The 15,328-nt window shown below is 44.1% G+C and overlaps 1 protein-coding gene across 1 annotated transcript; it reads left to right on the top strand.

Annotated features, from left to right (window-relative positions):
* Positions 1–1,993: 1,993 nt before the first annotated feature.
* On the top strand, positions 1,994–15,068 carry LOC113136190 (serine/threonine-protein phosphatase PP1-beta catalytic subunit). Its single transcript, XM_026316764.1, has 8 exons — positions 1,994–2,139; positions 11,717–11,848; positions 11,940–12,170; positions 12,281–12,385; positions 12,535–12,606; positions 13,774–13,925; positions 14,204–14,338; positions 14,489–15,068. Exons 1-8 carry the CDS (start codon positions 2,088–2,090, stop codon positions 14,591–14,593), a joined length of 984 nt encoding a protein of 327 aa, XP_026172549.1. The 5' UTR covers positions 1,994–2,087; the 3' UTR covers positions 14,594–15,068.
* Positions 15,069–15,328: the final 260 nt, after the last annotated feature.

The following is a 15,328-nucleotide window of genomic DNA, read 5'->3' as shown; positions in this document are numbered from 1 at the left end:
ACAGAAGATCAACTGCAGAAGAACAACAAGAGTGAGGTCAGGAAGGACGTGAGAAACATCTCTGGATTCAAACCATCAAGTACTAGGCAGCCTGGGGGTGGACACTGACTGGGCCAGTGAGCTAAACGTTCAACAGATTAGAAGCTGGCTCTAAACCTCACTGTCACTAGCTGAGTTAAATCATCCCCTCATCCTGTCTATCTCAACAGCCCAGGCTGTCAGAACTACTTAATTAATTAATTAACACCACTACTTAATTAACAGGAAAGACAAGACATACCTATTATCAATTCCTAGTAACCTTCTATACATACAGGACTAAAGGGGTTTTGAAGAAACATTTATTTTTGTCATATTGCATGTAAAGGGCATTTACTGAGGATGCACTTAATGTGAAATCTTCAGGTACCTTTAAAGCAGAGAAGTAAACGCTTAACTCATGAATAGATTTCATTCACATTTACTTTGCTCTTTCAAATCTTTCATAAAGTCATGCACAGTAGATTTGTATGTCTCCAAAACATGCTAATGCTGGAGTGTTAACACTGGGGAGAATTAGGGTTACGTTAAGGTTAGGGTGAGGGTATTCTCCAGAAAATGAATATAAGTCTGTGTTTGTGTTTGTGCATGGCCATGTGTATATGAGGAACCTGGATTATTAAGACCACACGTAATTAGCAGCATTCATTTTGAACCACATCAAAATAATGTGAACAACATAGCAGGTCCATGTTCACAAAATCTTTCTTCTTCTGCCATATTTTACATGCACAGTTGCAAGAAAATAAGTAATGGCAATGGTAATGTAACACAGTAATGACAAACACTGCCATTACTTTTTTCTTATAACAGCATTACATATTATTTTAATGTGGATTAAACTGGTAACTGTCAATGATCTTTGAATTGATCACATTGAATTTTAAAGAGGCAGCAGTATATTTTCCATTCAGTGATACATACATGAAGAAAAGAGAAATAGACCATTTGTCAGTTTATATTGCAGAGCTGCAGGCAATACTATTGACCCTGCAGTAAATAGAGGAGAAACAGGTAAATAATCCACTCATGCATCTGATAGCTACTTAGCAGTGTCAGGTAGGTATAAAAAGTGGTACAGCATCATGTAGGATGGCTATTGTCAACAAAATATTTCTTATGATAGTAAAGATGGACAGTAAAGGGCTGGTCTATGTATTTTCTTTGGGTACCTGTTCATACAAAGATATATGTTGGTGCAGGGAGGATGGGGAGCAGGAGGAGAGGTTCTCTGAGAATAGGTCATGTAGGATTTAACCACACATTATACAAAATAGGCAAACACCCTCCTGGAAAATGCAAATATTGTCATCAACCTGTCATAGTTCCACATGTATTACTACAACGCACAGGAACCATCTCCTTCAGCCACTAAGGAAGGTTAGAAGCTGTGGCTTTGCATTAGCAGGTCTACATCAGGAGAATATGTGGAAATGTTAAGTATTTAGCAGAAACTGGGTTTGCTAGAAGAATGTAGTTTATTCTGTTCAATCTTGTGTTCTGGGCAGCTGGATCGGTGGCTTGCACTGTTGCCTCACAGCAAGAAGGTTCCTGGTTCGAAACCCATCAGGAGCCTTTCTGTGTGGAGTTTGCATGTTCTCCCTGTGCTTGCGTGGGTTTACTCCAGGTACTCTGGTTTCCTCCCACAGTCCAAAAACATGTATGTCAGGTTGATTGGTGACTCTAAATTGCCCATAGGAGTGAGTGTGAGTGTGTGAGGTTGTTTGTCTCTATGTGGCCCTGTGATGGACTGGAGACCTGTCCAGGGTGTACCCCTGCCTTTCACCCAAACAGAGCTGGGATAGGCTCCAGCAGATCCCTGTGACCCTGGTTAAGGAATAAGCGAGTATAGGTAATGGATGGATCGCATGTTCCCACTCCAGTCCATTAGGTGGCGGCAATGCACCGATAAGTCGGCCTGCCAGCTGCCAATGACCCATGGGGAAGAAGCAGCAGGAGGGCGGAGTTTAGCGGGGCGCTTCGTGCCGTGAGGCGGTGCCTGCCCTGCCTGCTCCACACTGCGGCGGCCACAGCTCTTCGTTACAGAAATGGCGGAGGGCGAGTTGGACGTCGACTCGCTCATTTCCAGGCTTTTAGAGGGTGAGTTGGCGACCATATTACAGTCACATTAGTCCATCATTTACGGCTTTTGTCCTTTACGGCTCCTCTGTTTTATTTGTAAACCAGTTAACGGGAAAACGGTGCGCTTTAGCTACTTGCTGCCGTAGTCAGGGTTGGACTGAACAGGACTAGTCCCGTCTGACGGCAGTACAGATCCCAGGCACACCTTTGGTTTGTCGCGCCTGTTTCTGGTCGCCTTTTTAGATCAGCGCCTATAAATTAATCTGTAATGACACTTGGCCTTTTACGTCCTGGCCTTTAAAGCGTGGCATGATGGAGAAGTGGTAAAAAGTTGTAGTGAGGGGACTGTTGTTTGGTCCAGTAATGGAGGGATCGCACAGAAACATTAAAACTCCAGCTATTCATTGTAGACTTCACTGTTGCTGTGCTTTTAGTACATAATAATTGGTGTTATCGGTTCTGCACACAGCATACAAACACTGGCTAAGTTGCCTCTGTTGCCTAAACGCCACTATCAAAAGCCTCTTTATATTCCCACAAGCTTTTCACAACAAACTACTCCAAGGTGGGCGGTAGCTTGCGGTGCATAGCAGTCCCAAAACTTGACATTTCTTTTAAAACAAAGTGATGTTTGCTGAATCAAGTATGCCGATCATTTTTAACACAATCACATGAGCTCAGAATAAAATGAAAAACTTTTAAGTATGTTTTACATCGTTTGCCTACAGTTTTCGAGTAAAATGGCAAATCTTCAAATTGGATTTGGCGTAAGGATTTCTTAGCTGAGAAGTCACGTCGCAGTGTTTATATGCCAGTGTTGCTGAATGGTAATAGCCTATTTACTCAGGCCAGAAGGTATTACTCTTTAAATAAACCTGCAAAGTGTGCACCCTGGAACTGCGTTTGAATGAAGAAACGTTTGGTAAACACACCCCACACAGTATTTCAAAAAGAGCAGTACATTATACTACATTATACTATACAAATGTTTTTATGGTGTTGTGCTGGTCTTTATCATAATGAAATCAAGCGTTCCCAGTTTAAAAGGTGCCTATAATATAACATATACTAGAATGTGTAGTGAGTCTGACAATACTGCACAAAGTCTCCCTATTACTGAAGAAAGTGTTGTGACTCCTGCAACATCTTTATGTGTGGGCAGCAGTGGATGAGTTTTCCAAACAGGGGATCCTGACATAGGTGAGCTGATCCGTCTGCCCCTCTCTAACCTTCCTGAGACACTGTTTTCCTGTGTCTTCAGTAACCATGTAGACAGCCCAGGCAGTGGTGAAAAAACACCCATACCAGTTGCTACACTCATACATACGTCAAGTGTTTAAAATTGCACCAACACACTCAGAAACAATGTCTGTTGGTGTGTGCTAACCAGAGAGCAGGCTGCAAGTCTGTATATCAGTATAACTACTGATCTGGAGTCTGGATTGATCGGGATTGGTTATGTAATCGTGCTTATTTGCTCATTGTGTGTGTGTGTGTGCCAGCTGGGCAGGGTTATACTGTAGCAAGCTAGTTGGCTTCATATTTAACTGCTTTGTTTTTTTGTTGTTTTTTTTTAATGCAACAACTGGGAAACCTCAGTGGAGGAAATGGGAGGGATCTGGCCCTAAAGGCTTCCAGATGTGATCTGTGAATATATGCAACCATCCATCCCCTTTCAGCAAATTTTTATTTCCATCTACAGCTTGTTTGTATCTGACTGGCTCATTTTCAGAGTGTAAACACTTAGTGAGAGGCAGGTGCAAGCACTAGTGGTTTTCTGGTCTGGATGAAAATGTAAAAAGCGTTTCAGTGTCAAAAATGAAGTGATGACTGCTCAGTGTTAATTGCAAGCAGTCGTCATTAGCTGTTTGCTAAGTTGTCCTGGAACTGCAGATTTTAGAAACATTTAGTTGGACATCAAAAAACTTAATGATTCTTTAAGTTGTCAGTGAATATGTTTTCTTAATTAATGCATTAGCTGACATAGCCCTGCCTTTGTAGCCCTGATCACTCCTGCAAACAACAAAATGTGGTGAAACCTTATTGCATCCATCTCATCAGGGTTTCAGAGCTGACCAACCAGTGTTTAAATATAAGAACAATAAAGAGATGTTAGTCTGACACCTAGAGACACAGGCAGAAATACAAACGCTCACATGTCCCTACATCAGTTTGTCTTTGGAAGGGCTGCATTTTATTTTAAGACCTGTCCTTTCAGCAACACAAAGCCCTCTCACAGGCTTTTCTTGACCGCTGAAGCCTCAGTACCCTTCATCTTAGTTTACTTAACCAGATTACATCTACAGCCCACTTTTGTTTAGCTGTCTACTAAGTGGCCTGTCAGTGGCTCTATCCTGACATTAAATACAAGGAGCTCAGTATGTTTTCACTTTGACAATATTAGAGACTCCTTTCTTCATTGCTGCAGAAAAACAGAGGCTTTTTCCGTAAGGTAGGAAGGGATTTCCTCACCCACTCCAGCAGGAGGTCCATTCCTTAACTCTTTTTCAGTGAGCTCTGCTGCCAGCCAGGAAGCCAGATATTCATACACACAGACGCACATATGCAGAGCTCTGTGATCTCTTATTAAATGTCAGCAGGCACAGCTGTCCCTGGTAGAAATTATCCTACCCTTGTGGCAACACATACGCACTGAGTTAAAAGGGCAGTACTGTAATACAGTAGACTTTGAGCTGAGTTCTTCATTGTGCCACTCCTGTAATATCTTGCTGGAAAATTCGTGTAACAGAATATTCATATTCCTCTTTATTTCTCTCTGATTGGTTTTACTGTAGGCATTTTGAAAACTGTCCTAGCAACAACTGGGTTTGTGGGGAATGTTATCTAAACTTAGTCTTAAATCAGTAGCAGCACAAGCAGGAAAGTGAAGCCAGTGGCTACATGCTGTGTTGCTGTGTTAAAAGTTAACTTACCATTGGAAGTAACTAAAAATGATGACACACAGCATGAGGGATGTATTGCCTGACATGTTTTTTTGATTGTATTGGATGACACAGAACCAACCAGCGCAGAGTCCTTTCTTCCACCTATTTTACATGGTTCTCACTGGGAAGATATTCATCAGGTTACACTTGCTCTGAGCTCATATCATTTCCACCAGAAAAGTTGTGAGAACATATTACATCTTACTTAATTGTTGATAGTGAACCTATTTTGGCATCACTACTTTTATAAGTACTCAAATGTATGTATAGGACCGTTGATTCTTTTTGAAAATGAGCAGTATTTGTGGATTCTAGTTTTTAGGCTCTGTCTAGACAAACTTTAGATGAAGAGGATATCAGACACACTGTGCACGTGTCCTTCAGCACTTGTTTGGTGGGCGGGTTGACAGGCTAAACCTGATTGACTGACGATCATTGGAGCCTTGTCACTGGCCTCAGCTTGCAGGTTTCTGGCTTCTCTGGTTTCATTAGTCAGTGTGTGTACAGTGATTCTCCTCTGCTGTGTTGTGGGTCAGAGTTAACAAGGAAACAACACAGTGCTGCTGTGTAGGTACACAGTCTGTGGGAATAAAACGGTATTTATATGTCTGTCTGTCAGTCATCTGTTGTTTTAGTAAAACTGTCAGTAACAAGTTCAGGCTTCACAGTAGAATCGCTGTGGTGTGTTTCAGTCTGCTTCAGCTGACATCTCAGGCTTCACCACAGCAGTCATGTTTCCCTGCTCCCCTGTTTGTGGACACTTTCCCTGCCTGCCCCTCCCACTCCTCATTAGTTTTTACTGCTGCAGCACTGGGTCTGTGTACTGTGATCAGCAAAGCAGCTATTACAGGCCCCAGCTTTCCCAATGTGCCCATGCTAAGCCCACGCTGACCTGGGCTTTAACGACAACGGGCCCTCTGTCTGGGCTGCCAGCACAGGTGGCCCGTAGGCTTCATGTGGCACAGTCAGCTCCATGGTCCTGTACATCAGCCAGTGAGAGGGCCCAGGTGGCCTGCAAAGTTGCATTTTAAAGCCATTTTGTGATTTTTGTTTATGGGCAACGAAGGCTGTCCATACGTACGTAATACCCAGCAGAAGGAAAAAAAAAAGTTTATCAGTAATGTTCTGTCATTACACAACACAAAAGACTACATCCTGCATCTTCTCATCAATCAATGAAAACATCTCCATTAAGATAAGTGTGTTATATTTAGAATGGGATTAAATTGACCATTAGAGCCAGCAGTACAGTACGATGCAACATTGATGCTCATACTCACCCTCCTTTCAAAGTGTTGAGAGCTGTCTGTGGTCCTGGGCGTGCATCCAGCAGTGGTGATGGTTTTTACGGATTTTCTTAGATCAGTTTATTTCAGCAAGTACAGTTGCCAAACAATGACTACTGCAGCCATAAGTGGTAATCACAGGATGATGATGCTGAAACAAAGTGGAACATATGAAGAAAGGTCATGAAGTAAGTGGACATACTGAAGTAAAAAAAGGCTCCAGTAAAACATTTTTGTTTAACTCTGGAAGGATTTCTAACACAGCAGTTTTTAGATGTCTGTCTCGCTCTTTTGAGTTTTTTAACCTGATTTGTTTATGTCGGGGGGGGGGGGGGGGGGGGACTGTTGCCACGGTGCGTGGCGTTCAGGGTGCTGGCGTGGCACTCCGTTGTGTGAGCAACAATGGTGGTGCCTGTGTGGCAGGGAGCATTCACCCCCTGGCACCAAACATGGCGCAAAGCTCGCCCTGGCCTTTCAGCTGTCCAGTTAGACTTCTCAATAAACCCCGCTCCCTTCTCTGCCTGTTCACACCCTCACCCTCTGTACCCCCCTGCTCAAGTTTCACTTTCTCCCTGTTTTTCTTCTCCTTCCCATCTCTCCCACATTTTGTGTGTCTGGACATGCCTCCTGTCCAGTTCTCCCCGAGTATCTCCTCAGTTTCATTCTTTCTTTGCCCCACAAAGACGCCATTCACCCTTGGCACTTGAAGGCGAACAAAATGTCCTCTGAAAATGCAGAACCCGCACAGAAATGCCATGGCAGTCAGGATTTCTGCTTTAAGATTCACTCCCACTCCCCCTGCCAGAATTACTCTGTGTTCCTTGTCCATTGAGGGGTCACTGTTTTCCATCTCCCCTGTGTGGGAGAGGGTTAGATGGAGCAGTGGAGGGGAGCAGCTGGCTTCATGCCCAGTTGGAAAGAGATGGGAGGTGGAGAACTATAAAAGGTCTGACAGGGCATCTTTAGTTTTGCTGTGAGCTGCAGCAATGACTGAAACATGCACTGTCATACCTGGTTCACATTCGTGGGTCTGTCTGACCTGTTCTTTACAGAAGGTCCAATGTCACATTCAAACGGATGTGTTAAAGCTTTTAGATTGATTTGTTTTTCTTTTTACGGAAAGTTAACTTTCTTCAAGTTTGAGTTTAAAAAAATACACATTTCTATTGAAAACATTTTTATTAGTTATCTTTCTGGCATTTTGGTGCAAATACTGAAAAGGATGCAGCCAGGAAAAATAATATACTATAGATAATATAGTTGGAAGGCACAATATTAACAAAAAACTATTGTAAAGGTCCCACTGTAGAGCTGTTTTATTGCAGCTAAAGCAATGAATAGACTAAAAGTGTCCTAACAATGCAGTAATTGACTTCTATGGTTCAGACCTATTTTTAAGCTCATGATATTGTGCTGTCGTCAGTGTGTGTTTTCCTGTTGATGTGAATGGGCTCATGCAGCTCTCTGCCAGTGTAGCTCACAGCTGTCGTATTGTTGTGGGGCCTCGGGCAGCGCCAGAGCTCGGGCCCGTGCCTGGTCCGCCCCGTTTTCTCGCCACCACACATAACAACAGAGCCCTAGATCCAGTCCTCCCTCTTTGGCCTCCCTGATGAGCCCACATCCTCCATACACTGCCGCCCATATATGGTAATGCCTTGAAGAAGGGGTCTGTCTGTAATTCACTTATCTCTAACCCACACTGCTCAAGTGGCCTCTGCTGTTTTAAATGAACGGAAAAGTCGAGCTCCTTGAAGCTGAGCAAGTAGTTTGTAACCAGTGAAGCAGACGATATGACTGAAAAGCAAACTACAGTTATAAAACCACATTTTTGCCTTCAGTTGTAGGATACACATTTAAAAGCTTTGCAATATTTTCCTTGTTTGTTAATGCGTTGAATTTGGTTAATGTCCAGCTAACACAGGAGGAACTCCAGAGACTCAAACTCCTGCTCTGTTTCCAAAACACGTTGGGCCCTGCTGTACACTGGGTTTGTCTTGTAGCTAACTCAGTCATTGTTTAGCAGCGTTCCCACATAGTGCGTCAGGCCACGCAATGCAATATGTCGAAACATCCCTCTGGTGTGGTTCAGCATGCAACACAATAGTGGGTTGGGCAGCAACCAAGATTCTCCCAAATATTTAGTGAATTAAGTTGCCAAGTGCCTGGCAGCTGGACTCTAATTCAGGGAACACTGGTTCATTTGTACCTTGAGAGATCAACTACAATAACAAAGGCTTGTGTGCAGTGCTGGGCGGTACTGCAGACTACAATAACAGGCTCTCTCAGCAGGGGAGTTTTTTAAACAAACTATATCAGTTAACATTTGAGTGACCGTGTTAGTTGTGTTGATTAATCATAAAGTACAGTCCTCATTCCCTTTCCCCAGTGTTTCAAGTACAGGCTGCAGTAGTATGGCACCTCACCTACATTCTCAGCCTGAGAGGTCAAATTAAATGCAGCCCAAAGTATTGCAGTTGCAATTTATGCATGCTTTCCTAGTGAGGTATCGTCTTAGTCATGGTCCCAGTTTTCTCCAGAACCCCCTTCAAAGAAAAAAAGTCTTCTAATGTTGATTTCAGCTGCAGGAATATTTTAACCACTCTTAGGTTTTGACCAGTACACAGGCTGTACTGAAACCTGGTACAGCTGGAGCTACAAGCTGTCTGGAATTCAAAGAAGACCTCTGACGTCAGCACAGTTCACTGGCAAGGCAGAGGAGGACGCTGACCCAAGAGTCCAGCCTCAGCTAAGAATACAACTTCAAGATAAATAGATAAATAATTAGGGGAAGGAGGAGGTGAAGCAGGAGGAAAGGGGGACTGCAGTGAGTTGAAAGGGGTCAGAGCATGACCAGACCCAAACTGAAAAGCTTAAGAGGACAGAGACAGGCATCTGACCAAATTAGGTGAGATGTATTGGAACACAGAGTGAGGAAAGTGAGTGTGCTCTGATCTTAAGAACCAGCTGGGAAGAACAGGTGGGACATCACCCACCCAGCTCAGACAAAGACATCATGAAATGAAGCTGCACAGCTGTTTGAGCAGGGACCTCATTGTTGTGTGTTTAGACACACATTACTCAACTCCACTCCCCCAGTATGTAACTTTCTATTGTTGTAGTCTCCCAAGCCAAGATAAACCTGATGATGTCACAGTGATATCAGCAGACTTGATGACACTCCCCCAGGGCTAAAGAAGACCTACAGCTGTTTTACTTCTGATTAACAGGTCTTGTATCCTCAATGTGCTGGTCTCTTGTTGGGTTTCCTTCACTGCTCTCAGATGCAGTACATGTTAGTATGCAGGGCGTGGGTTGTAGGAGATGCCACTTTGTCTGCATACAGCAGCACCTTGCAGGCTGGAAATTGGTCTTGCTGGGTTGCCATGGTGATCAAATGTGGGTACCACCTCCCATTCTCTTGTCTGTCTCTCTCTCTCTCTCTCTGTGTATTGCTTGTTTCCTTTCTTCCTCTTTGTTGGGGAAGCTGCAGTGCAGTGATGATAGAGTGAGGGATGCTGGGATACTTCCCCACAAGCCAGCAGTGGTACAGTCTGAAGTCAAGGTCACTGGATCACTGTGTGTGTGTGTGTGTGTGTGTGAGGGTGTGTGTGTGTGTGTGTGTGTGTGTGTGTGTGTGTGTGTGTGTGTGTCTGTGTGTCTGTGTGTCTGTGTGTCTGTGTGTCTGTGTGTGTCTTTGTGTGTTCCCAGCTCTGCCTTAACTTAGCCATATGATGAAAGGGGATCCTCCCAGGCAAATGACACTAGCGGTGCTGGTTGCGGCTGGTTGCATGTGTTTGTATTTGTGTGTGTGTGTCCTATATCAAACCCCCTTCCCTGTCAGCTGAGCCAGCACAGACCAACAAACACATCATCACAGAGGGAGAGGTGTGAAATCACTCTCTTGACATTCAACACACACACACACACACACTCTCTCTCTCTCTCTCTCTCTCTCACACATTCAGTGGACATTGACACTCCCCACTTGTGTATTGTGCTCAGTGAAGGATATGTTGTGCATAAACAGCCATAAAACCACAGGTTTGTATTTCTAAACTACAAGATCCTAAGGGTGCTATGACCCTGAGTTTTGCAGAACTGACAAATTCAGCAGATGATTTGTCTCATGCTGTATATGTGTGTGTGTTGTGTTTACCTCTGCATTTCTTCCTTTACAACACTTTAAATACAACCCCAGCCTTCCCCTTCAGGTGAGGTGTGAATGTGAATGTGAGTGTGAGAGAGATTGCTGGTTGTGCTTGGTGGTAGCAGGAGAAACAGTGCTTATCACCTAAGTCCTACAGGCAGAAATGGCAGGGTCATGTTGCACATGTACACACACACACACTAATGCAGACAGTTTCAAACTGAATATAGAATCCCTTCAGAGGATGGTGGGCTATGGGGGGCATTACCTACAGGAATCTGACACACATAGCCACCTTCCATAAACTAGCCCATGCAGAGGGGAAACTCTTTTCTGTGCTTAGTTTTGCCACTTTTTTTTTTTAGAACAAACTCCTCTGCCTGTTGAGCTGCAGGGTCCTCTCACCAATCGACCAATCATGCCTCTGTGATTTACCTATTTAGTTCTGTTGGGCGCCTGCTAGGATTTCCTTCATGTTGCAGCGGTGTCATCTGACAGCAGCAGTCTTAGTCAGCTCTGGCCTAGTTCTGTGGTTTAGCAAGTGGGAGGAAAAACAAGTAAATATATAGGTCAGTGACAAAAAAATGGAAATACTGCAGGAGGAATTGCAACGGTAACTGTCATCTGCCACTTTGACGTAAAGTAAGGTATTTAAAGGTGCAGTGTGTAAAATGTGAACAATTAAGCAGCATCTAGTGGTGAGATTGCAGAATGCAACCTTCTGTGCACCCCTTATGTTTCCAGACGTGAGGGAGTGTACAGTGGCTTCTGTCCCACAGCCATGTAACCCTGGGATACTGGAGGAGAGATTAGGGTTTTAGTTTGACTTTATATGTAGTAGTTTTAACAGTGTAAGACACAGAAGGATTAGTTTTAAAACCATGCAACTAGTATGTATTATATATATTTTTTAAGCATTGGTACTGTGTCATGCCAAAGTGCATGTTAGAGTGCTCCTAGAGTACCTTGTCATGTGACCACAGTGACTCCTCTCTTCTGTTTTTCCACAACAGGAAGTGTGTCCACAAACAGTCCCTGCATCAACAAAGCCCACAGAGGCTATTTCTGTCCTCTGTGTTTACTAAACCCTGCCTCCTGTATTTAGTTTCAAGTTCATTTGAGAGCTCACCATGTGGGAGGTGACACACCTGAGAAAGCTACTGAGAACATTGTGTGCATTCAAAACTCCTCAAGCTTCTCTCTGTTCTCTCCCCCAGTGCGAGGATGTCGTCCAGGGAAGATTGTCCAGATGACGGAGGCTGAGGTGCGTGGTCTCTGCATCAAGTCCCGGGAGATATTCCTCAGCCAGCCAATCCTTCTGGAACTGGAGGCGCCGCTCAAAATCTGTGGTCAGTAAGCTCCCGTTCAGCCCCAAAGTCTGTCCTGTCATTGCCTTTGTCCTCGCTCCATCACTGCTGCCTCTCTCCACCCTCCATCCAGGTGACATCCACGGACAGTACACAGACCTGCTGAGGCTCTTTGAGTATGGCGGCTTCCCTCCAGAAGCCAACTACCTGTTCCTGGGCGACTATGTGGACAGAGGGAAGCAGTCTCTGGAGACCATCTGCCTGCTGCTGGCGTACAAGATCAAATACCCCGAGAACTTCTTCCTGCTCAGGGGCAACCACGAGTGTGCCTCCATCAACCGCATCTACGGCTTCTATGACGAGTGTGAGTCCAACAGACTTCACTGGTGGCTAATGTTAGCTAACATTTGCAGAAGTTGATGTTGCTGTGTTACTCACATTGTTGTCATGATTTTTTTTTTTTCCCCACCCCAGGTAAACGCAGATTCAACATCAAGCTCTGGAAGACTTTCACTGACTGCTTCAACTGCCTGCCCATCGCTGCCATAGTGGACGAAAAGATCTTCTGCTGTCACGGAGGTATTCACAGCCAAATTCAGCCCCATTTTGATATTTGGAGAACATAGCGCTCCTGTCAGTGCTTCCATGATGTGTGATCTTGAGTTCATTCCAAACTTTGAGTGTTTTTGGAGTGTTTTGAACCCAGTGTCTCTTTGTGTCGCCCATAGGTCTGTCCCCTGACCTGCAGTCTATGGAGCAAATCAGACGCATCATGAGACCCACAGATGTGCCTGACACAGGTTGATGTGAAGACAGACATTTGCTTTCTTACATTCTTTTGTTTCCAATGTTTCCGTTCCATTTGTTTTCACCGGACATACCTGTTCCATTACACTGATCAGGACCAGAGCAGGGAACAAAATTAACAAACACAACAATTTTCAGGTGAAATCCATCCCTGAAGTGCTGCTGCTTAAACATCTTGTAGGTATAGAAAGCCCTCCAAACACTCCTGCGACAACACATCGATGTTCTCGGTGGGTTTTGGAGGAAACTTCAGCTGTTTGATGTAGAACTAAAACTCAGAATGGAGGCTAAAAGGAAGGAAAGTGAGACATTGCCTGCAGAGTGAAAATCTGCCCTCATTCATGCAGATGTGGTCCTACTTTTAGCACCAGGAGCCTGAGAATTTTTTTTTCCACCCCTGAACTTTGAACTTTCTTTACTGAAGAAATGACTCCTGTGTCTGCTGATGTTTAGGAGAGCCAGGAGATTGTGTTTAGGCAGAGACATGCCGTGGGAGGAGAAATGTTTGACAGCACGTGGTGCGAAAGACAGCTGCACCTACTCTCACCACCATGTCCTCAGTCTTACAGAGTCGGGGAGTGATTTTGATCAGCAACAGCCAACACTTTCTGCAGCCATGAATCACACTTGATTACTCGTGCACACATTAATTCACAACAGTCACAGTAGCTTAGGTGAGGACATGAGAAATGAGTTAGTGCAGGCTGTCAGCTGTCAACATGTCTCCTTCTTCCCATAAAAACTAGATTAGGTTGTATGTATCCTGCTGTGGTGCTTTTTGTTTCCTCCTTTTGAAGTCTGTTGTAAAACCAGTGGACATGAAGCCTCTCAGCCTGGGTCTTTGCCCCCTCGTCATTAAAGCTGGTTATTATGTCCATATAAGGCAGCCAGTGTTCAGACCCTGGCAGCCACTGTCTCTCAGATCCTCTTATGGTCTTTCAGGGAAACTCTGAACATGAACTGTGTGTGTGTGTGTGTATTGCCTGTAGGGTAGCAAATGGGACATCAAGTAGTCTGAGAAAGTCTGTAACACACACACATTATTTCATCCTGTGACCCAGATCAAACGTTGAGATGAAGCATGTTTTATTTCCCAGGAATGCTGTCCTCCTCAGACAGATTCAGCGTGTAGTGCTCAAACTGTGCACCTTTTCTTCCAGGCCTGCTGTGTGATCTGCTGTGGTCAGACCCAGACAAGGACGTCCAGGGCTGGGGGGAGAACGACCGCGGCGTTTCCTTCACTTTTGGAGCCGATGTGGTCAGCAAGTTCCTGAACCGCCATGACCTGGACCTGATTTGCAGAGCCCACCAGGTAACACACTCACACTCGCTATCTAATCACTAACCAGGACTGGACTCATTTATCAGGCTCCCTAGAAACATCCTTCAGGCTACAGCCTAATACAACCAGTCATCAGAATATCTTGAAAGATGACACATTTTCATGATTGTTCATAAAAAAAATATGATAAAAAAAAATCTTGATTGATCATAATTTTACTGCTGAAGGACCTCTGTATCAGATGTCGTCTAAGCAAATGCTGCGTATCAGGTCTGCAAGTACAGTTTCTGTGTGTGTGACACCCCCAGGTGGTAGAGGATGGTTATGAGTTCTTTGCCAAGCGGCAGCTGGTGACTCTGTTCTCAGCTCCCAACTACTGCGGCGAGTTCGACAACGCCGGCGGCATGATGAGTGTGGATGAAACCCTAATGTGCTCTTTCCAGGTATGAAGTCATGACACACTACTGACCTTATACTGAAATCCGGTATATAGACAAAATGAACACAAACAGCACAGAACACAGGAGCATTGCAAACAGAAGCTGTGCACACAGAACAGGCTGTCCTGCTGATGCTTCCATACTGCTCCCTAGATCCTGAAGCCATCTGAGAAGAAAGCAAAGTATCAGTACGGAGGGATGAACGCTGGTCGGCCTGTTACTCCTCCCCGCACAGCCCAACCTCCAAAGAAACGATGAAGAAGCGCAAAGGAAGACACACAGAATGAGAAATGTCTCGTGATGGCTTTTCACAAGTACAAGAAAACAAGTAAAAGCAACACTTGGCAGAGGAGAAAAGACGAACATAAGTATTTTAAAAGACACAGCCACGCCTGTCTTTTATTTGACATTTTTTTTCCTATCTCCCTCTGAACTGCTGTCATACTGTCCTTCTTCCTCAATGCTTATTTTTCTCTGCATCTGTGTAATATTTTGAAGACAAGTGTTTAAAGTAAAATGAGAAAAATCAGATGGTGTGATTCTGTAGCATATCGGAGCGTTTTTTTTTTTGTTTTTTTTTTAGTATTTTTGTCCTTCTCCTTTTATTTTCTTGACAATGAGATATGACAGCTAGTTTGGTTTACCACCTCTCCTTACTCCCCTGCCTGTACAGACAACAGGTATTAATGACAACTGCTGGGTTTTCAATAAATAATACAGGGATTAAAACCATCAGGATGTTCTGTGATCTTTTGTTTCTGCGGAGAACTCAAACACTGAAATGTGACACAAGCCCAAACTCTTGAATCCAGCTTTAACCATCATACAATGTGGGATTAAAGACAAAATATGTCTTAGTCCAGTTCAATAAGATGCACTGTCTCAGGTTTGGGTATAAGGACTGGTTGCTATGACAACAGTAAATGAACTTGGCATCACATCCTCAGCAATGATATCAATAATCTAACTTGCTCATGTTCATTAATGACAAGA

Source organism: Mastacembelus armatus, chromosome 18, assembly GCF_900324485.2.
Source record: "Mastacembelus armatus chromosome 18, fMasArm1.2, whole genome shotgun sequence".
NCBI lineage: Eukaryota > Metazoa > Chordata > Actinopteri > Synbranchiformes > Mastacembelidae > Mastacembelus > Mastacembelus armatus.
The sequence above is the reverse complement of the archived record's forward strand: the minus strand, read 5'-3'. Positions and strand labels throughout refer to the sequence as shown.